We start from the raw sequence: 24,454 nt of genomic DNA on the forward strand, positions 1-24,454 counted from the left end.
CACACACACACACACGGCTTCACCTACGCTTACTGTATGTTGTTACACTGTCATACTCTTATTTTACATACAGTGCATGCTCTTGGAAAGTTCCGGTTTAGCTATATGTATAGAGTGACCTTCCTCAGCTGGTGTTTTCATAGGTTTCTGTATTGGATCTGTCAGGAATGGTCCTTATTCAGCAGGTACTTCTCTTTCTCTCTCTCTCGCGTGCGCGCTCTCGCTCTCTCTGCACGTGTGCGTAGACTAGTTACCTCTTCATCTTTTGAATAATGCAAATGTGACATTTTGGGTACAGGAGTTCTATTACCATGGCATATGATGCCTTTAAGTAATTGGACATTGTTCCCTGCTGGAACATTGACATCAGGCATTTGCTTCATAAGTAGACAGACATACATGGATTCGGCATGATGAATGTAATGTGTCAGATTTCATGACACGTCCGTGTTAGTGATGTGTACTGAAGGTTCCACAGAGAGATGTGTGTGCTTCCCGTTTGGATGTTCTCTCTTTAGCCACAGAAACAGTGGTGTGCATTTCTTTGAAACCTAGCAAACCGTGGCAGGTGCGCTCACGTCTGCTCCTCGGAAGAGCGAGGAAATGAGAGCCACAGACTTGATACACTATCTGAATTGCATTTCTAGTGGTTCTTTCCATAGGAGTTCTCCAACACCAATCTGTAATGAACAATCTGCAAGGAACTATAGCAGCCTCACGGTGACCCAGCTGCTATGCATGACTGGTTTAATGTATCAGTGTTCTTGCACTAAAAAGCCTTGCTGCAAAATGCAAATGCATTGACTACTGTACAGCTCTGCAGCAGCAGCACACCTAATATACCATGCACCCAGAAGGCCAACGAAAACGACTGTTCTCATCAAGTATTAATATTAATTGCCCAAACGGGAGAAATGAAAGCTTATTGGGTTAGAGGAGAAAGGATTAGATTTTACCAGAGTGATTGCTGTAAAGCGGAGGTGAGATTTGAAGAGTGAACGATCGTGAAAGCTCTTCAGAATATATGCACCAGGTTTTTGTAGCTCAGAGTCCGAGGGCCTAGGCTATGACTCTTATGATAATGAATGAGTGGGGGTTCATGGATTTAATGTACCCATCAAAGAGGTGAGGCTTTTCCTATGACAGGCTGACAGTGTAGATGTGCAGTAAGGCACACACACAGTGAAATGCAACATGGCACGTTCTACGGCATAAACCACACCAATCATTTGCCATGCAATTTTAGTGTCCACGGATGGTAGATCTCACTAAAGTACCAACCAATCAGTAATCGCATCCCCCTGAGTCACGGATGGATTTGAATTGGTTGTATTGATGTATGAGACGGGTGCAGAATAAAAAAGCCTGATTTATACTCGAGTGTCAATTTTCAGTGCACACAACAAGAGCTCGTAATTATCAGCCTTTATGTTGTGCAGTCTGGGCTGGTGTTAGTTCACTGTCAGAGCTATCTTTCTGTCCAACCCACCACTCCTTCCCTCTCTTCTTCTCGCATCCTTTCATTTGCCTTGCCTGGCCTGCATACAAGTGCATACACTAGTTCCAGGCATTTGGCCAGCACCCCCTTGAGCCCTTTTCCATTCTCCCCTCCCTCTATCTGACCCTGACCCTCCCCCTCCATAACCATCTATAATTTTGTGGTTCCCAGAGACTCCCACTGAAAGTTAAAGAGTGCACTTGGACTTACAATTGGTTCTAGGATTAAGTGGAGCAGAACACAAGGTTCGAGTCATTAAGTGAACAATTGCTGGAGACGTGGAGATCAAGGATGATTTTACTTGCACGTCATTTTGTTTTATTATAATCCTCATTTTAACCACTTTCAACTCTGTGTCCCTAATTTGGAAATGTCGTCATTATACACAATATACAGTACAGGTGTTTTTAAGGGGCGCTAGCCCCTTCTATAAACAGCCTTTGTCCCCACACGTCTCAAGATTTGTCATTGACCACAGAATTCCAGTCAATTGTCTGCTAAATTTTGTCCCTGCCCGTCTCAAGTTTTGCCATTGACGATGAACGGAGAAATGATCCGCTAAATATGACGTAAATTAAACATCAAAACATTGAAGGGAAAATGTATGTCCTATATAAACGAGCCGCTCAGCTAACCAATCACAGGCAACATGCATTCTGATTGGCCAGTATGAGATGATGCATGATGTACGTATGATAATAAGAACTGATAATTCTGCTAAATATGATGTAAATTAAACATCAAAACATTAAACGCCTTTGACATTGAAGGGAAAACTTACTTCATAATATATGTAAACGAGCAAATCGGCCAACCAATCGCATGTTGGTGGGGGATAAGGGACCACCTTATGTAGCAATGTCAAATGTCTGCTAACATAAATTGATGTACGATGACACGTACATCATTTCACACGTGTGATTTTTATTTTTTATTTTTGCCTCTAGCCCCTCCAATGTCCGTCTGGCTTTAGAAATGACGTCATAAACAAACATTAAAAGTAATGTTTTGTTTAGGGCACTAAATGTGACGTGTGGCAGAAAAGTCTATGGACTTTAAATGTTTACAGCAGTTTTACATTACCAGGCACCCCTCACTTCACACGAGTGATTTTTATTAAACTAATAACTAAAAGGGAAAATTCACAAGCTCACAACATGTCATGATGTGACATATTGTGAGCTTGTAGATCGGGTATTTTCCCCACTTGTTGTACAATGAAGTAGGTGGATAAATATAGTGGGAATGGTCTTCAAATGGCTTTGCTGATCTCATCGTACTGTGAAGATATTTGAAATCGCACAGCTAAAACTATCATCCATGTGCTGAAACATAAATAGGTCAAATCCTTTGATCCCTGTGAATAAACGGCAACAAGGAGTAAATAAGTAATGGTCTCTTTTTGGGATGTCCGTCCGTTAAGAAATTATCTCAAGGTTCACTTTATTTGTCATTTCACATGTTTGCACATATAAAACGAAAATCGTACTCCGGACCAGCAGTGTATATTTAAAACCTACTAATAAAAAGAATAAGCATAACATCCCAAAGTGCAGTGCATTAAAACTGAGCAGCATATTATAAAATATATTAAAAACCGCTAAAGTGCATTTCATCTAAATATATTAAACCCTTAACAATGAATTAAATATAAAATGGTGAAAGTTGCAGGTATATAGGTCTGACATGAACTGTGAGCTTACCATAATTACAGTAATGCTTAATCACATTTAATTCAATTGATCGATAAGGTAATCAACTATCAGTGACTGAATTAATCGATAATTTGAATCCCTGGTGTCTTTCACCCACGTTGTTGCAGCCTTCCCCCTCACTTTTGTAGTACCTTGCCTACCTCTCATGTCCCCTTGGGAATTAAACCATGTCATTTCTCCCCACCAGTCTTGGCAGAGGAGGAGGAGGAGGATTACTGTCCTAAGCACAAACAAACCATGGCATCCATCATGGTGGCAGTACTCTGTAGCTAGCCACGGCCTCATGGGAGCCGCTGCCTCCCGTCTGCCCATCCGTTGCTAGGCTCAGCACTGACACTTAATCTAAACCCTCCTCTTTATTGTCGGGGAGATGACTGTAGGCCAATACATGCCCCAGGAATGTGTGCTGGAAGCTGGAGCAAAGGAGCTGGTCTTGGATGGCTTACAAGCCAAACAATGTATTGTATGGGGGTCTCCCCTTCCATTAGCTGTTCTGCAGGGGGGCCCTTGAACTTGAAGGGGGAAAGCAAGCGCTGGAACAGCAGAGTGTTGGTACTGTGTCTATACTTGGTGTATTAGTGTACTTGGCCATGTGTACATACTGCCCTGTGTTTGTCTACTTGGTGTATGAGTGTACTTGGGCATGTGTACATACTGTCCTGTGTTTGTCTTTGACTTGATGGAAACTGAAACTAGACTGAATCTACACTCTAGTAAAGGGGTGTGAGTGGACATTTTGTGTTCCAGCTGGGGAAATGTTTCAGTTGAATGAATATTATGCAGACTATCTCCATGTATATTACAACATTTTGGATGCACAATATAATCTGTAGCATATCGAAATTGGCCATAAGAATGCCATATTGGATCGGTCTCAAAATAATAGATTATTTTCCCAGATATTGATGTCACAATAATAATGTATGTCTCTTTTGTTTTGTGTATTTCTCATGTTTGAAGGCAGCGTAATCAGAATCGGTATCTGCAGATATAACCCTATATCGGTCATAATTTCATAATCGTGCACCTCCAATTTTGGAAGAATACTGCAGTAAGTTTTTCCTTTTCGGCATTGTCATGCAGCATCACACTGCTTAGCATCTTAATGGTGCGGTCTACAGCAAAGCGGGGCCAGTAAAAAACATTCTCGACTGGCATCAGTGACTCATCAGTGCCTGTCCCTGTGCTGACCTTTGCCCTCCGGAAGGCCTTCCGATAAATCATTAAAAACCGTAAATGGCGGTGTATCTCTTTGCATTCTCCCATTAGGGTTATTAAGGGTACGTCACTATTGATTTAAATTCATTGTTTGGCAGAATGTCATGCAGCAACGGCACCCTTGGAGCCACACAGAAGGAGCAGTGTGTACTGTACAGTATTGGTATAAATCTGTTTGTACCCCCTCATGGATCAGATCATTGTGAGCTGTGAATGATCAAGACCAGGGCATTGCGAGGACTAGGGTTATTTGAGGTTATTAACATTTGTAACTGCTCCTTACCCTCTTGACATTCCCCATGTCTTTATTCTGTAATCTGTCTTTTCATCCAGCTTCACGCTCTCTACCCTAGAGGAAGTCGTTCTGTGTTGTCCCCTGTCTCCCGTTATAATTGATTGGTTCTGCCAATTCAAATTCTCAGCATACTGCAGGAACATGAAATATCATGCAATCAAATGGGCAGCTTATTTCTCCTGCCCCCCCCCCCCCCCTCATGTTGTTCTCCTTGCCTCCGTTCGTCTAGCCATCCATCACAGCTTCACATTTTTCGTCTTGACTGACCTCAATGATAAGCCCTTCCCTCCCTTTCCATGTCCACCTCCATGTCATTGTCTTCCTGCCATAGCCTGGGAGGTGTACCATTTTCTGGTTTATGATCCAGACGGAACCACCTTACTGGAATAAGATTTTTATCATCCAGACATCTAGTCTAAACCACACCTAGAACGGATCACACGGGCGATTTAGGAACACAGACCAGGCTTTCCTCCGAGGTGTGAAGTCTGGTGACGCAAGGTTATTCCTGCCATTACTCGACATTCATTTTTCATCCAGTGCTACTACTAATACCCTCTCCTGAGTGTCAAATGCACCTTTCAGCAGGCTTATCCTGCGCTTCCCGTCACCACAAACAACCAAAACACTGCTGGTCTAATATAAATGTATCCGTAGCCTGTGAAATTAATACTCCCAACATCTGCCCACGTATCGTTTGATCAGGAGGAAACAAAAGGCCGACAGTACACAGTGTGGGAGAGGCATCCGAGCTCGGGCATGCCACTGCCCTCCATCTGTGTCTGTCTGTCCATGTCGGTACACGTCCGCATTGTCTGTCTCGCTAGCAGGCAGTGCAAATCCCAAAAGAGAGGACAGAATGGGTATTGTAGTAATTGCTGGTTGAGCCACGGTTCAGTAAACCGGGTCCTGTGCCTTTTGTACTTTCTGTGTGTACTGTAAAATCGGTTTTAATTTAATTGTGTACAATTGTAACAAAATGAACACTGATATTCATTAAAAGTACTGTTAAAACACAGACCAAATGAATGTCCCACATATATTGATGTTTTGGCCATTATGGTTGGGCAGCAACTGTAGGGGGCTACTGTTACTGTAAGGGGAAACGGAATTAATGCTTGCCAATGCACTGTCCGCTAAATGTAGCAAAACTAATGTGTGCTTGGAGCGGAGCTAATACCCTACTCAATTTAACCTACTCTCTTTGCATGCAGGTTAGTGCAGTGGGATTCAGTGGATTAGCTCTCATTTAAGATCCAAACCAGACGATAAGACTAGCCTCTTATCTCACTGGGAGTGAAATGCCACCCCGTCGAAGTGTCGTGACTTCTGCCATTCTCTTGTTCCACTCTGCTTCAAAGGCCGCCCAGCCCTTCACCTCCACAGTCGCGCCCTCTCCAGCTTATCTTCATTCGCTGCTGCAACCCTGTGATTCTGATCCTCCTCCGTAATCATCACCATCCATCATTCTTTCCCCTCCTCTCCCTTGTCTGTCATTTTCATCCTCGTCTTCCATCAGCTCTCCTCCCCTTGTCTGGCGACTCCCTCCATCCCTCTCTCCATCATTACTCCTTTTCCATTGTCGCCCACCATCACTTTTTAGCCTATCCTGTTCTCCTTGCCTTCTTCCACACTCCCTCTGCCAACTTTCTTTGCCTCATCATTCTTCTGTAACCTATTTCACACTGCTTTCCTCTCCTCTGTAACTTATTTCACACTGCTTTCCTCTCCTCTGTAACCTATTTCACACTGCTTTCCTCTCCTAACATCACTCCTTGACTTCTGCTCTCCTGCTTCTTTCCTCTCCTAAAATCACTCCTTGACTCCTGCTCTCCTGCTACCATCACTCTTTAACAGTTAATCAAACTAATCAATTAATTATAAGCAATAATAGATCATAGATTTGTAGGAAGAAAAAAACCCAATTGGAATGTCACTTTCTTCCCCATTGCTTACAAAAGTGAAAATAAATGGCAATTTTTTTGTCTCGCTTAATTATATTATATTGATTATAAACGATAATAGATAATCGATTTGTAGGAAGGAAAAAAACAATTTGACTGTCACTTTCTTCCCCATTGCTTAAAAAATTTAACGCTAACAAAATAATCTGTAGTGCAGCCCTACTCCTTTAGCTATGCTCTCCTTCACTGCTCCTTTCCATCATCCTGACATTCATCCCTCCCTCACTCAGTGGGCGATTAGAACAGGAATAAAAGCATTACTGCAGAGCAGGAGATGGATGAGGGATTTGGTAATGCTTTTTCACTTATCTATCACCATTTCATTTGTGGCCTAAATCAAGACTGATTAAGCCAAGGTGAAGGTCTGTTGATGAAATGGTGAAAGCTGCGTCAGAGCAGTTATCTAGGTGTACAATGGCACATATCATTAGTTTTAATAGGAATGTCTCGCCATTGATTGAATAGTTTAATAGACCGAAATGTAAAATGGCAGCACAGTACAGTCAAACACTGGGTCTAAAAGGGATAGTAACTTGATCATTACTGTTTTTTGTGATTGGTGTTTAGTAACTTGTGTGCCATTTCACAATTGTACAAGCACATTGACGCATACAACCTTGCGGTCTATGCAATAAATGTATTGACATGACATGAAAAAAGAATAATAATCCAATATCACAAACAATAACACTATGTACAGTAGCCTTGCCGAGCCATGAGGCCCATAGGGCAGGAGCCTATCTCCTGTTTCTGTAGCGTGAGGCAGCTTGATGTACAAGTACACCCCCTGGACATGACGCTAGTATGTCGCAGGGACTTACCCCCAATCCAACCCTTGATACTGAGTGTCAAGCAGGGAGGCACTGGGTCCCATTTTTACAGTCTTTGGTATGACCCGGCCGGGGATTGAACCCCAACCTCCCAGTCTCAGGGCCGACACTCTAACCACAAGGCCACTGAGCTGGTAGACTATGTACAGACTGGAAGAAAATGATCACCTGTTTATCATAGAAGTGATCATTTTGTCTCCCTCGCCATGTCAATCAGAAATATGCTCAACTCACTCACACACACAAACGCACACGTAGGTGCGCCGCACACACACGCTAGACTAGAGAGCCGTTACAATGAATCTCTAATATTTATTTTTTGGTGGTGTCCGCCTGACCGTCATAAACTTACCCATTACAAATACAATTAATACTGTGATCTGAAAGAAAGATAACCTATTTACTACTTTTTCTCCAGGCCCACCACTGGTACTAGACCTCTATCATCCACAGCCCCGTCAAAGCCCACCACAGCCCCATCGAAGCCCATCACAGCCTCGCCAAGGCCCACCACGGCCCTCTCAAGGCCCACCACAGCCCCCTCAAGGCCCACCACAGTAGCTACAACCAAGCCCTCCACCAGACCGGCTGCTTCCAGAGTCACCACAGCACCACCTGCTGGCAGGGCCACAGCAACACAGCCTCCAAAAACTAATGCAGTTGCTAAGAAAGGTACAGTGAAAGATGTGTGGATGTTTGTGGTATATGCACGGTCTGCTTCATACTGGATGAGTTGTTCTACCACTGTCTGCTTCATACCGGATGAGTTGTTCTTGAAGAATCCAGCTCTTGCTAAATGTAGCAACCGTCCATGCACAGAGCCTGGACTGGGTCGACCGGACTGGGTTTTTCATGGCCGATACTGATTAGTAGTGATCAAAGAGACCGATAGCCGACTGATTAGTAGAGACAGATAGCCGATATTAAACTGCAGGGATCTCCTATTTAACATAATTTCTTATAAATTGAACTGAAAAAAAAATGAACAAAATACTATACCCTCAAATGTTTGATTCTATCAAATGCATCTTTATAATTAGCTCTCACTTAGCAGTATTTCTTATATTATAAAAGGACGAAACGGTTCCCCAAAGCTTTTTTCCCCTGTAAAATGAATTAATAATGACAAACTAATCAAGCTGGTCTCTTCAATTCAGCAGCACCAGGTTGTAAAGCAAATGTCCCACCCTAGCACCAATAACGGTGTGTCTTAACCCATTTTGACCTGAGATCAGATTCTAAAAATGTTAGCTAAAGCATAACATAATGCTGATTGTGAGCTTGTAGATACGGCTATTTTCAAATGGCCAAAATGTATATTGGGCTGGAGTAGTCGCCCTGAGTGGCAAGGACGGAGTTCTCCGTTCTATCAATTACTAACGCTCGTCACCCAGGACGGAGATTAATAAAATGACGGAGATTTATTGATATCGACAATCAACGTCATCATTAATCATATCTCCCGTTGTTGTCGACCACCTCGGGAGTGTTTTGGCTAAAGCTACATCCGGGATAGCGCCTGGTCCCTCACTAAATGTGCTCCGCTGCTATTCATCGCTGGGCGCTCTGATTTAATGGATTAAATAACCCCAGTTCAGGGTGTTGATGTATGCTATGTATTATGTAATGATAATCAAAATCTACAAAGTAACTAAAGTATACTTGGATCCAATATGTAGTGGAGTAGAATTAATGTATTTAAATTGGATGGAAATTCTCAAGTAAAGTACAAATGTGCTCAGGTACAGTACTTAAATAAATGTACTTGTTACTTTACACTTTACACCACTTAGTAAATTAAATCAATGACTACTGCTTCATGGTACAGTATTTTTGTTGAGGTTTTGCTTTCAGAAAATGCATTTCATAATGTGAAATATCTTTGTCACTCTTCATAATTCCATTTGAACAATTAATGAATGTTAGTCGTTTTATCTCTCTGCTCTCCAGATGTCAGCAGACCGGCTTCTGCCACAGCAGCTAAGAGACCAACAATGGCAACATCAGCTGCTACCAAAAAAACCGAGCCTTCGAAACCCTTGGCGGCCTCGTGCCCTATCCCTGCTGCCAAACGCCCACTTCCACTCAAGGCAGCGGAATCCAAGGCGGCTGAAACCAAGGCAGCTGAAGCCAAGCCAACGCGGACCAAAATTGTGGAATCCTCAAAGCCTATGGCCGCAAAGAAAACCGCCTCACCCGGACCACGGCCCGCAGCTAATAACAGACTGCTCCTGGGCAGGAAACCCTCTGCTTCGCCAGCTAACAAATCTCCCAAGTCCCAAGCGAAAGATGTCTCCAAACCCACCGTTACTGTTCCACCTTCTGCTGCCAGCAAGGAACAAGAAGCCCCGGATTCTAGCACTGCTGTGGTGGCAACAGTTGCTGGTGTTGTAGCAACGGCAGCAGTAAGCAGCGTTGCAGAGTCAACAGAAAGGCCAGTTTTAGCGCAAGGGGGAGTAGAAGCTGCGTGTCCAGAGGTTCCATCCCTGACCCCATCGGGTGCAGAAAATGTCCCCTCCGAAGATTCATCCAAAGACTCTCCACTGGCATCTTCAGCAGCCGACACATGCCTGCCCCACAGCCCCAGAGGGACATCTCCAGACCTGGGCCTGTCGGAGAGTACGGCTCCTTTAATAGCTGCTGCGGGGCAGATCTCGGTTGAAGCTCCCCTCTTACAATCAGCCAACCCACCAAGTCCTGAAGACCCTCTTCACCCTACAGCAGACCAAGACCCTTCAACATCTAAAGCCTCTCCGTCAGTAGCAACTGTCCCACCATTGGATGTTTCTTCCTCGAATCTAAATGAGGTAGAAGACGATGAGGAGGAAAGAGAGGGAAGCCAGCAGGTTTCCGTGTCGGAAATGAGCGGCACCACTCAGCCCACTGAGGAGTCCCGGCCCGGGTCGGCTGGTCCTGTCGGGGGTGCAGCATGGAGGGCCGGCAGCGCCCTACTCTCTGAGCTGGACTCTGAGGAGGTGAGTGGCAGCCAGCAAGGGGCGTCAGAGCTTAGTGCTCCTGGCGTCCTGGAAGGAACGGAGAGCATGGACGACCTCGGAGATGCAAGTCTCAAGGGAGCGATTGACATGGAGGGGGCTTCTGCCGGCTCCCCCGACTTTGAGAAGGTTCCCGACATACCAGTCAATGACTTTGAGGAGGACGATGAAGATCGGGTGTGTGACATGGATGTGGGCTCGGAGAGGGCAGAAGACCGGCAGGAGCACAGACATGACAACGACGTAGATGAAGATGAGGATGAAGATGTGGACATGGCCAGCGAGGGTGTGACAGAAAGTGGGCTCGAGAGCTATGGGAACGCAGATGAGGATGACTTTGCAGAGGATGAAAGGCTTGACAATCTGAACAGAGTTGCTCAGCCGCCACCACCTCCACCTCCACCTCAGCTGCCCTCAGCCCTGGCTGCTCAATGGGATCAGCCCAACCCATTCTCACAGTCCTTTGAGCCCCAGCAGTCCTTACAACAAGCTGCCGTGCCATTTCAGCCAGGTGCAGTAGGCCTCGTCCCAATAAGTCCTACAGAACCTTTACAAGCAGACTCTGAGACTCCTACCCAGTCCCCTGCTGAGGCCTGTCTAGAACTGGGCACGGCTTCCTTTGTACCTCAAAACCATCACTCTCCAGTTCCAGAGGAGGAGCCACTGAAATCGGAGGCCAACATTTGCATGGCTGAATTTGGCCCGTTGCCGTGGCACCCAGGCCCGGTACCGTGGCATACTGTCACCCCAAATCACCCCTCTGCCCCTGTCGTCTTCCAGTCCAGCACCCACGCAGGCCCAGCCCCAATGCTCTCCCTCCAACATGACCCGGAGGACCAAGACCTGGGAATCCACCTGGAAACGGAAGACCGGGAGGAAGAGGAGGCCGAAGCCGAGACCCTCCCGGCCGATGATGTCCTGAGCGGACCTGCCACCGCCCCCACGTCCAACCCCTCATCTTCTTCGACCACGGAGGATGAGGCCAGCGACACAGAGGGAGAAGCCCAGCTGGAAGTTCCACCTCATAGGCAAGCCATTTTAAACGACACCTTCGAATTCCAGCCTCCACGCCAACCCATTCTATCTGCTGTAGAAGAAGCAGAGGAGGAGGAGGCGGCCACCCCGCCGTCTGCAAACTCGGCCGCCTCTTACGGCTTTGACACGATGACCACATACTCAAACTCTAATGCCGCGTCCACGGGCGAGAGCTGCACCAAGAGTCCTGGTGTCTTTTCCCTGGAGGAGCTGCCGGAGGAGGCCAAGGCGAGTCTTCCAGAACCCCCGTTTTCGGCCGAGCAGCACTACATGCAATGTGGGAATCTGGCGGACCTGCCCGAGAACGCGGGGACTGAAGGATCTGGGACCAAAGTCGCCCCGGACCTGGCGCCATCGACCCCGCAGCACCTAGAAGACGACCCCGATGATGCCAAGCCTGCCTACTACTCGGCTATCTGTGAAAAAACTGAGAACTCTGTCGCAGGTAATGTTCCCCAAACCCCTCACAGCCCACATAACTCCCCCTCCCTCCCCCAGGCCCCATGTGACCACCACTCTCTCCCAGACCTCCCTCATAAAACTAGCTCTGGCTCTCCTTATAATAGTTTGTAGTGGAATTCTCTGGGGTGGATGTAATTCAAATTAAACTTAAAAGATAAAGGGTGGGGGGGGAGCAGCAAACACAAAGGGAAGCAAAAAAGAGACATTGAAATTACAGCAGTGGTGCTTGACTATAACATTTCCATTGAGTATATGGCTTCAACTCCTGTATGTGCAATAGCTACTACTATTTACGACTACAGTGTGCACCTGTGTTCTTATATTAACCAGTCACTTTGAAATGGCATGGATTTTGTTTTTTGTAAAATATATTGTAACAATAGAAATATGCAATGAACTGTTGGTCTAATGGAATGAACTGTTGGGTCTGTATTTTACTGAACAGATCAATAACTGAATAATATTTGAGTGTATTCTTTTAATATTTGATGTCCACCATAATTCCTTCCCCTACCCATTTCCCAACACTCCTCATCTCTTCTTGCACTTTAAAGTTATTATAATACACATGACAATGATGAAGATGACTATGTGAAGATGGCCTGCAATGGTGTGACAGAAAGTGTCATCCTCATGCCCCCTAAACTTAAAAATTTAAATAAAGAATAGATTTTTTTTAAACATTATTTGCTCTCTTCCCGTACAGTTTTATTAACAGTGGAAATGTTGACATTCTCTGTGCAAGTCAAGACACACATCACTATTGACACTGGTACACTACTGTCTTAATTTGTCTTATTATTGCAGATAATTACTTGCAGTAAATCATATAGCCTGAGCTTACACTGTAGGCCCTACAGTAAATGTCACCATATTGGGCCACACTTACATTTTGGCAGAAATTCAGTAGTTTGAAAGAATATTTTTTGTCATGTCTTGTCTTTAATATAATCCCTAAATATAATTATACAAATAGCTAATTAACAGCTTAGATTTGAGAGAAGTTGAAGGACATATTAAATATTTTAAGATGCCAACACACATGAGGAGAATAATGCATGAAAACCACTTGGAGCACTGTTTGCCAACTGGTCTTTCATCATCACTGTAGCATGCAGAGTGCTACAGTGGGTTGTTGTTGCAGATAAAATCACGTGTCACAATTGCGTGTGTGTGTGTGTCCGTGTGTCCGAGTGTCCGACCAATCAATTAATCCTGGTACCACTCATGAGGAGTCTTGGTGAAAAATAAACGTTATCATGATAACTAAGAGAAAAATGGCCAGACAGATTATGATTGAGAAGGATATCACTTAACCACAAAGTATTTTTCGAAGAGTTTTGAGTTTGACACAGATTAAATATTTTCTTTTGTGCAACTCTTTATATTAAGTAATGGCGAACTGGACATGAGGGTTGAGGGAAGCCTTTATGGTGTTCTCACCTGCCAATATTCTCAGCTGTGATCCTTACAGTACGATAATCTCTACCCGTCCCATCCCATGGAAGACATTTATCTGGAACCCACTGTGCCAGGTCTCATTCCATGGGTGCAACCAGCACCTCATCAAAGCATCAGTATCTCCAGCAACAAAGACGGCAGATATCTCATGGTCCACTGTCCCCTGTCTCTCAGTGTACTGCTGTTTTGTGTTTCCTTTCTGTACTCCAGGTTTTTATTAAAATATTTTAGCTTTTTTGCAGCATGTCACCAGAAGTTATACATGCATGTCACTGGTTAAAATGACCTGCATTGGTTTGTTCTGGTTTGTGGTTAACATGTTTCTGTAGCTTGGCTTTAGGATTTTTTATATTCGGTGCTTCTCAAACATTTTCAAGGACTCCCAGTTCCCAAATTTGGCTGTGAAATTTGTAATTTTCCAAACATTTCCTAGATTTGCAAATGTACAAGCTCGCTATTTTTTCAAATAGGAGATTTGAGTTAGGTGACCGCAAAGTTTCATAGTTAACTGAGACCTTCGGTCGCAGTTAACATTGGGATGGCATGTTTAGTTAAGTTTATGTGATGATGTAAATGTTAAGTTTTGATAAAGTGAATTTCTACTTACGGATATAAATATTCAGTCTAAAGCCAAGCTATTAATCCAGTTCACATGATGTGACATCAAATGTGCATAAATGCATGGAGAAAACTCTTTGTCTTGCATGCTCACTGGTTGACTAACTAAGCTTCATTCACTGTTGACTGTTATTGCGCACAATAAGCTTTACTTGGGTCACTTGTTCATGTGACAAGGTAGTGATTGCATATACAGGATGTTTGGCCGCTGTTTTTGGGACTGGGTCTCGACTGAAATGGTCAATTGTGATTATGAGATCAAAAGAAATGGCTGCATAGTCCCTCTGCTTCAATTTCCACTCCAGTCACTTCAAATTGCAACTGTCACTGTTTTGCTGGTGTTATATTCTGCATTTAAATTATACTGTACCTGCATCCATCTATATACTTGACCACTTGGCAGACCTTTTTAAGCACTGCATTTAAAAGGCTTCCACTATTCTTTCAGTAATGTCTTGGTTATGAACCTCTGTTGGGCTGCTCTGCCCCGTACGTACCCCTCTGCTTCTACCACACTGCACTACTGTCCCTCTGCCTGACACTTTTATAACGCACCATGCTGTCATGATCTTCCTTCCCCCGCTTTCCCTCTCGCACACAGGGCTCCGTGCACTGCCACGTCCACACTGCCGCGATCATTCTGCACACCCCAGACCCCTCTTCTGCGACATGGTCAAACCCCTCTGCAACAGCGTCAAACCCCACTACGACGTTGTGAAACCCATCTGCGACATCATCAAAGCTCCCTCCGAAGCCGCGACGCTGCCCAGGCTGAGCTGTGCGGACCTGCCGCCCAGGAACTCTGGCCCGCATGGGGCGGTCAGTCCCCAGCTCTGCAGGCTGGAGCAGCACCAGAGGAAACTGCTGGAGCTTCAGCAGCGTAGGGAGCAACCGAGCAGGCCTAGCCAGGAGCACAAGGAGGCAGGGGAGGAGGAGGTGCTACAGGGTGGCCAGAAAGAAGGGGACGAGGAGGAGAACGATAAAGAGGAGGTGAATGGGCAGGAGGACGAGGAGACGAGGGCGGAAGAGCAGGAGGTGAGGCAAAGGGAGGATTTGGCGGAGCAGAGGAGGGATCTCCAGCTGCAGCTGCAGCTCCAACAGGAGGAGCTGCAGCAGAGGCAGCAGATAATGCAGTGGCAGCAGGAGCTCGAACAGCAGCAGCAGCCTCATGATGTTGACCAGACGATAGTGCTGCTGTCTCCCTCTTCTGGCCTCTGTACCATCTACGAAGCCTTTGAGAACAGTGATGAAGATGAGGAGAAGGTGCCAGTAAAGGTGTTAAAGGCAGAGCAGAAGGAGTCCACCGAAGAACCATCGAACACAGACCTCGGCAGCGGCCGAGAGAGAGTGGTGTCTGACGACAACGGCCGAGACTCTTCTACGTCCTCCCAGAGCTCTCCTGTCCCAGACTCCCCCCGGAGACACGCCGACCCCCGGCATCCCCACATCCTCAGCCCCCTTCAGGATGAAAGTCTCTGCCTTCCTCCTCTTCAGTCCCCGGAGCGCCCCCCACCCCTGGACCTCGACTGGGGTAAGAAAGTTGACATCGTTCAGCAGCTCATAAACCAGACACTCCTGCTGACCGGAGACGGCTGCTCCTCCCTCCTGCTCCTGCCGGGAGGTGCGGGTGGCACTCTGAGCCCCCTGGAGAGCAGCCTGTGGCCCAGCATGCTGCCCCCGCTCACGCCTCCCTCTGCCACGGTAACCTCCGTCAGTAGTTTCTCCCCGGAGGCGCTCGGGAGTTCTCCACAGGGAGAGTGGACAGTGGTGGAGCTGGAGACTCATCACTGAGGCGTTATGTCAAAAGAGAAACCTGATCACTCCTTACACACACACACACACACACACACACACACACACACACACGACAGAATTAGCTTTGGAAGCACATGAATTCAGGAACATTGAAACTGTTTATATAGTATACATCATGTATGTGGTACAGCTAATATGCACACCTGCACCCTTGATTTAATAGATACCGCTAATGGGTTTGATACGTACAGGAAAGCACAATAACCTCTCTAAAGGATACTGCGCAAAGCAGACACCCATGTTAACACTTGATGGAGCTTGACTAGCAACTGTTTTTTTTTTTTTTTCAAAGTATGCATGCAAACCGACCAGGATGCCAGAAAATGGTGTCGCGCATAATTGATGATAGATGCATCACAATACCACATTTGTCTCCGACTTAACTCTTACCTCATCAATGCTGGCCCACAAGTACTGCAATCACATACTGAAGCTACGCTAGCCTTTCATGCAGATCTACTGACTTGCTGATAAAAATGCTTGCCTTTCTCATGTCAAATCAAGGTGCCACAGACACACACACACACACACACACACACACACAAAGTGCCAAATAGGTACTAATTTAATTGATGGCCTTGGTTCCATTACTTATTTTTCTTAGCTGTTCTTTTAACTGTAGCCAGAATGGCACACTTAATTAAGAATATTTCTAAGTGAGCTGAAGTATTAGTATTTCAATTTTACACTGGAGCTCGAGTCTTGAGTCTGCTGAAGGTCTAAATCCTGCTTCCCAGGTGAATATGCACTTGGTAAATATGTTGAAGGCTATTTACTCTAATGTTACCGTTGCTAGTTTTATCACTGGGTATAATTAAGACATTTGACTGAGGTCAAAGAAAGTACGCAGCACAAGATTGATCGAAGAACAAATCCTCACTTTTTTTTAGTATAGATTTAGATTTAACACTGGACTCACTGTGTTGCAGGAATGGTTATTATTCATCATAAGATCATTGAAGCACTTTCCTTCATTCAAGTATTCACAAAGCTACGTTTACAATTTGCAGAGATAAATTAGCAACATCATAATGGGCCCGAAATAGATTGCGAGGTAGGCCTTATCTTGCAAGCGGTGCTGATAAAATTCATGTTGTACAGTTTTGAGTTCAATTTGTTTCCACAAAGCGTTCACAGCTAAATTATCAACATTCTGTTGCTCATCTGGCTATCAAATTACAATTCAGGCATATTGCAGACGCTATTTATCCAGAGCGAGACAAGATAATACATAAAATACAAAGTAATGCATAAAATGCATAGAAATAATCATCTAGAATCTAAAATATACTAAGAACCTAACATCCGTCTAACAGTAGAATAACTGTACAATGAAACTATAGGTATACACTATAGAATGCTATGTCTACATAATATGCTAAAATGCTATCTAAATGACATATTTTAGCCTTTGCATACATGCCTGCAAGGTAGTCGAGGCTAGGGCAAGGGCTATGAACTTGAATCTAATCTGACTTTGCACATCAAGTATGGTGCTGGTTTGAGTATTGTTTCTCTGTTTTTATATGATGTCATATCTGTAGAGAAGTGAGAATTGAGTTCCGAGGATGACATTAACCAAGATGTTTTCCAGGAAAAGTGTCCACTGAAGACTCTTTTAGTAGATGGTCATTTACTCTGGGTTGAACCGTTACTGCTGTGAGGGGTATGGTGTATGGATAGTTATGAAAGGGAGAAGACATTAATAGGGAGCATATTAGATGGGGAGATGTTACTTTTTGAAGAATGATTATTGTCGTTAAAACTGTGATGAGAAATGGGTATAGGAGCTTAATAACTACTGTTTGTCACTGTCCCTTATGTGCACATGTATCAGATTACTGTCATTTTTAAATGTTCCATATCAGACTACTGTCATTTTTAAATGTTCCATTAGTTGATGTCGATGCTCTTACGAGGCGGGATCACTTCCAGAGCTAAATTTGATTTGCTGTGCAGTGACTCGATCCGTTTCATGACACCCATGTAATGTCATACCCTGGAAATGTGAAATTGGTATTTCGCTAAGCTCATTGTCTATTTGAATAGTTTTAGTTGTGTGCAGTCAGTCCTCTGAATTGATGTATTTAGTTAATTGAATGCATAGTTGAAACGGTCTATTCAATGAGCCACGTATGAAACTGAAATGAAGTCCTCGTCCAGCAGGCAGCACCACAATCTAATTGACCTTTGAGAATATATGACCCTTTCTCCTACTGAATCTACTGTAGCATATACCCCAAATGCCCTAGAACCATTTGAGGCAGTGGTTTTCAACCTTTTTCAAGTCCCATTATTTATTTGGCATTTGAGCCCCGGACCACCATTTGATGAAGTGTCCATTTGGGGGCCACCTGGAAACTCCAACGACCACTGGTTGAGAACCACTGTTTTAAGGGCTTGTAGTGTCCTTTGGTAGGCATTTACCAATGTATTTGGTACATTCCAGTTGTCAGGGTCTGCAGCTTGCGCTCCCTGCTGGGCACATAATGCACAACATATCTTGAGCTGGACTTTTTTTAATTGTCGTTTTTATTATGTCTATGTAGTGTTACTGTTGTGCAAATGTGTATTGTGTACATTATCATTTTGAAGGGGAAGACTGCTGAAAACCTCATCACTGTAATGAAGGGAAATCTCCACTGGAATTTATTTTGTACTTCAGAAAGATGTATGTTGGATGTCTTAAGTCATTTATACGATTTTATAAACGGTGAATGAAATGAAGGATATTTGTTGCAAATGGCTATTTAGTCTGCCTTTCTGGAGCTTATTTTAGAGATAGATTAGCCTGGAGGGTCTAGTGTGAACATCAGGTAAATGTTTCCATGCCAAAGAACATGGCAATTGGCAATTAACTTGATGGGAAGAGTTGAGCGGTTATATGGGTAAACTATTCTTGCAGATAGTTTTATTTATATTAATTTGTTGTTATTTTAGTGGTCTTTTGGCTTTTATTTGATAGGTAAGTGGAGAATGGCAGGAAAGGGAGAGAGTAGGGGAGTGATATGCAGCAAATGGTCCGGCTGACTGTTATTTGAGCCCATGTGGTACATGCCCTAACCATTGGGCTATCTCATCGCCAGCTTAAGTTTGGTATTTTCAGTTGGCATCCCATTACATAATTTTGAAAATGACAAAATAAACCTATAGTTGTGTGTAATTTATTGAAAATGAAAGTGGCCTGTGTGTACTAATTTAATTGACTGGATATACATACAGTATTTGTCAAAACAAATGTGGGAATTCCTCTTTATGGGGCTTGGAATCATGGCAGCTTGTTTAAATATGTTCCACTTCTCTTGAATAGCAGAGATTTGTCACTGGTGTGTAATTATTTCAATGCATAATTTGAGAATAAAATATTTTTTTCATAACCAGTGTCTTTTTATTATTATCCAATTTTTGTACAAATTTGAAATTGTACATGGAAAAACAATATTATGAACATTATGAAAAAGGCCTCAAACACGTCGCCAGAAGGCACATCAAACCTGGAACATTGGCACACACAAATGTAAAACATTCACATTTACAAGGAAATTATTTAAAAGATTAACAGTCCAAACAAGTCTTGGTACATCTTTACAAATGTAATTGTATAAAATAACAATATGAATAATATGAACAAAGCAACAAATTGGAGTACCACAAACATCTAGAACAAAAGGCACATAGAACCTGGAACATTAATTGGCACTCCAAATTTAAAACCTTAATTTCCAAGGAAATTATTTAAAAGGTAAACGGTGTAAACAAGTCCTGATACATTCTATCCTAAGTAGTGCAATTATACACAACCATTGCCTGTGAAGTCATGGTCATATGACTTGCACATGACTATTTGTAAACTATATTATATATAGTGAACTAGATGCACATGTCACACATATGGCTTAATGTGTGAGGCCCAGAAACGGTCCAAACCGTTTTAGTACACCTGCTGTGTACTTGGCCTTGAAGATAATGCTCTGCTCTGCACGGTTCACTGTTGCTGACACAGGCACACAATTCTCAATTTCTCACACACACACACACACACACAGACTCCATTCTCCCTCACACACAGCTACACTGTAAAATTTGGTTGCATTAGTCAACTCTTGTATTAACACTCAGGGTTTTACAGCCACACACACACACACACACACACACACACACACACACACACACACACACACACAAATGGTTAAGTCATTTCAGTCAGTTCAGTTTGGAGGATGGTGCAGCTGTTTTTCCCTGGCGTCTCCTCGAACAGCATGGCCAGCAGGCAGTTCGTAGCATGGTGGGTTGACGGCTCCTCCTCGCTGTCCAAACTCAACAACTTGTGGTATCTGCCTTGCGGAACCTCACATAAGATCCTGGAACACAATCGGATATGTTACCGTTCAGCTTTAGGCTGAAAAACATGTTCGTTACTGCTGTGCATCAACAACTTGAACCCTTGCATCTCTACCCTATTCTGCAGCGAACATTCCATGAGAACAGGAAATTTCCATTTCCGCAATTTCCGCAATTTCCATTTCCGCAATTTCCTCAATTTCCATTTCCGCAATTTCCATTTCCACCATTTCCGCAATTTCCATTTCCGCAATTTCCTATTCAGGGAATAGGGATACACAGTATGTCTTTCATTTGCATTGCATCTCCCCCCCCCCCAGCTTTTATTTTCGTTCGAGTAATAGTACAACTCTAATAGTATTACTTATAATAATGTAATTAAAGATAACTTCATTCAGATTTATTTATTTTTATTTCATTTTCCAAATTTTTTTTTCTTCTTTTTTTTAGATTTTCATTGGTGGGCCAGTCATAATGGTCCCGCAGGCCTGATGTGGCCCGCGGGCCTGAGGTTGAGTATCACTGCCCTATAGGAATTGGACCGTTAAGAGGAAACCGTAAAAAACCTAACGGACTCCAAACCTAGTCATGGGTGAAAACGACCCATTATTTCCAGTACAGTATATTTCAAAGGGTGATATGGAGGGATGAAAATACAGCCGAATGGAACGTACCAGTCATCTATTGTCTCTGTCTCTCGGTTAGGGTGTGTCTGTATCCACTGACCAATGGTCCACATTCTCACTACGCCACCCATGGCAACGATTTCCTCTTCACCATTTTCATAATTGATCTGTGTGTGGAACTCAGGAGTGTCCTCATAACACAGGAAGAAACTGAAAAGGCAAACATACACATACTGAGTACAACTGTTATTGTACAATACTACAAAAACACACCTAATTATTTTATTGCTATTATTTCATTTCATTTTTTTCTTGTCGAGGGGACGAACCGATAATGTTACTCTCTTTGACTTTCAGAATGGGACGACAATAATTGCACTCACTATTCTGGGTCACTGACTGTATCTGTCTCTTCCTCCATTGGTTCTCCGTGGTGATCTGGGTCCGTCTGCAGCAGCAGGTCGTTTCTGGGCCTCTCCACGTTCCAGCGCATGCGCGTGTACATCCCGGTGTCAGCCAGGGCATCGTAGGGCACCGGCCCACAGTAACGGAACATGGTCACCAGTACTCTGTCTATCTGACACTGGCCAATGTAGAAGTGAGACAGGCTGAAGGAGAGGAGAGAGACTGTTAGTTAGACTGCATGAATAGGGAAATAGGCAATCTACAAGCTCACAGTGCATCACACCAAGTTGTGAGCTTGTAGATCAAAAAGTTGAAAGGTTGAAAAGTGGTTCAATTCTGCTACTTGAATAGACATTACTTAACCACTCGAACACTAGCATCCCTATTCTTCTGGGCAAGTCATAAATGCAGTTGCCAACCTAAAGACTCTCTAAGTGAAATATCACCTATCAGGTTTGGTCTGATCCAGAGATAGGATGTCGTTGACGGCATAGTACAGCACCAGCTGCTCCAACCTCATACACAGCTGTTGGGAGAAGTCTAGCAGCTATGTGCGTAACACACACACACACACACACACACACATACACACACACACACACACACACACACACACACACACACACACACACACACAAACAGTGACAATAATTTGGTCAGTTAAATCCGGGTATTTCGAGACAACTGAGTATAAGCATAAAAATCATGATAGTTTAGTTTAGATTAAGTGCCGAGTCGGTAGAGCCTTTGACGTCTGACGGTGTTTTAACAGCGGGTGATTTGTCTATGGGAGCCGGCTAGTTGAAAAGTGGGCGGGGGGGACGATGTTGGAAAAGAATGGGTGAGGTTCTGGTTCGATAGCGGCACCTCCAACTCAGTGTATGATAAGACAAGCAGTAGGCTGCAGTAGTGGGAGCTGAGAATTGTGTGTTAATGATGTGGCACTCCACCTGAGCAATCCATCTCCCTGGTCTAGATGCCCTCGTTTCGTTGATATCGACAATAAGCCACTTTGACTCTGTTTAGTCAGTTACTTAAAATAAAGAGTATTTTTTCAATAACTGGATTAAGAACAAAAAGACTCAAATTGTGCAGTTATCTAAAAACAAAAAACAAACAATGAGTGATATTTCCTTAGGAGGTCAACTGCATCGGATGTAAGAGTAGGTCCTGGTCCACACACACCACCTGTGGTGAGAACACGTACTCTTGAGCAGATGTTGGTGGTTGGAGGGGTGTCCAGTGGCATGCGGCTCCGAGCCGTGGATTCCAGGTATCTGAAGTAATGCTGAGAAGTGTGCAGGAGGTTTCGCACCTTATCAGCAGAGGCCTCCTTCTCGGAATGGTCCTGGCTGCACAGAACACTGACAAACAAAAATGTTTTTTTTCTTTTTTAAATCCTGAAGCAATCCCGACAGCAACGATGTAAAAATAGTGACCATAGGAAATAAAACCATACAAATTAACCATCAGTTATAGACAGGTAATGGACGGTTATTAGGTACATTTCTAAATCGTATGAGTATATTCAGTTTCGGTCACGTTGCAAGAGATTCCAATTTAATTGAAAATGGTGAAATGTACTGTAACTGTTAATAAATCAATCAATCAATCAGTGTTGCAAGAAATACTATGTGGTTAATACAGTGGTGTTGTAGTTAATTTCACCATCATCAATAATAGCAACTCTAGAGCAACTCTGACCTACAGAATTGAGAAATTAGTTGACCATTAATCTATGGTGGAGGGAAACAGTGTACCCACTACAGTGTACCCACTACAGTGACTGAATCGTTAGACTCTATATGTTTATTAGGGTTAGATTATAATAAGGTAAGATAATAATAGCTGTAGCATTATGTAGTACTGTAATACCCCCTACCCTTCCAGATCTGTCCATACTGTGTACAGACTACAGTCATATATATAACCTTCTAATCTTTAGCTAGGAATCAGTTAACACCACAATATCAGGTTCCACCTGCATAATACATATATTCAGATGATCTAGTGTTTGTGGCTGAAGTAACCTAATATTCAGATGAAGGAGTTCCAATCCATTCCTTGATTTTAGCTAAGGGTTTTGTGGATACAAACTCCGTCAGGAGGAGGCATGGACACAGTGGTACAGAGGGGGATTGATATGAAATCTGATGACAGTACAGAGTGCTCGGGATATTTAATATGAATTCAGTCTGCGAGTGATCCTATTATTGGGAATGCTAGAGCCTATACTATAGAGAGGCTATTCAATTATTCACTCAGAAATCAGCCATAGTTACAACATTGCCACATTGGTATAATGAATTAGTTCTTCATTCACTACCTGAGGCTGTTACCAAGGTCACTCTGCAACTCATCAGCTATACCAATCAGGAAACGGAGATGCAGTTCAAGGTGTAGAAGTTTGCTATCCATCAGACTGATGTCTTGGCATGAGGACGCGACGTCACAGATCGAGCCGCACCCTGTCTCTTCACCACACGGTGGCAGCCATTCGTCGCAGGAAAACTCCTTGCTATTTTCCTCGAATTCTAAAAGGGGATTTTAGTTGTCTAATTAGAAATAAGGTTACACAAACAATATAGCATGGGACATTATTTAAATATATTACATGAAAATGCAAGTATAAGTCGATTAAACCTTTGAAGTAGCAGTCCCAGATCTCCCCGCCGTCCTGGGACTGGCCTTCTGACGAAGCCTCTGCGTCTGGGGTCAACAACTGGGCCTCAGATGCCACTTCTCTCTCTTCCATGTTTACTGTACCAAGGTGATCTGGTGACTAAATCGAGCAGACCATGTAGGCTAGCTATATTTTAGCCAGACCGCACCAATGCATGCAACTCCTTGCAAAAACAACTTTTGACGCCAGACCGGTCCACCAATGCAACCCATTGCAACTGGGCATAAATGGTTGCAAGCATAATACTCGCAAATATTTTCATGTTGCAAGGAGTTGCATTGGTGTGATCTGGCCTAGTGTTTAGCTCTGAGTCTGACCCCTCTCTATACTAGGAGCCTAGGAGGGGGTAACTAAGTTTTGCAGTTGCTAGGAGCCAGGAGGAGGACGTCTAGATAAGTTCACGGTAAAGTCATGTTTAGCGTTGTTTATGTTTAGTTTTCTGTAGGCTACATTAAAGTTTAACAGAGAGACGAGATGAGATGTGCATGTGAATAG

At 43.8% G+C, this 24,454-nt stretch overlaps 2 protein-coding genes across 2 annotated transcripts in view; one reads left to right on the plus strand and one right to left on the minus strand.

Moving 5' to 3' along the window:
- The window catches only part of prr36a (proline rich 36a), a 37,992-nt gene extending 18,711 nt beyond the window's left edge, over nucleotides 1-19,281 (plus strand). The window contains exons 4-6 of the mRNA XM_080759805.1: nucleotides 7,939-8,192; nucleotides 9,471-11,993; nucleotides 14,691-19,281. Coding sequence (XP_080615931.1) covers nucleotides 7,939-8,192; nucleotides 9,471-11,993; nucleotides 14,691-15,880 — 3,967 coding nt within the window. The 3' untranslated portion in view covers nucleotides 15,881-19,281. The remainder of the gene's footprint in view (nucleotides 1-7,938; nucleotides 8,193-9,470; nucleotides 11,994-14,690) is intronic.
- An 812-nt stretch (nucleotides 19,282-20,093) lies between these two features.
- cUnh19orf67 (chromosome Un C19orf67 homolog) lies at nucleotides 20,094-24,031 on the minus strand (the record flags this gene model as incomplete). The annotated part of the gene is made up of 7 exons (XM_080759008.1): nucleotides 20,094-20,265; nucleotides 20,920-21,081; nucleotides 21,255-21,479; nucleotides 21,723-21,823; nucleotides 22,484-22,628; nucleotides 23,603-23,810; nucleotides 23,920-24,031. 7 exons carry the CDS (start codon nucleotides 24,029-24,031, stop codon nucleotides 20,094-20,096), a joined length of 1,125 nt encoding a protein of 374 aa, XP_080615134.1.
- Nucleotides 24,032-24,454: the final 423 nt, after the last annotated feature.

This window comes from Protomyctophum bolini (assembly GCF_963924005.1).
Source record: "Protomyctophum bolini genome assembly, chromosome: 3".
Lineage (NCBI taxonomy): Eukaryota > Metazoa > Chordata > Actinopteri > Myctophiformes > Myctophidae > Protomyctophum > Protomyctophum bolini.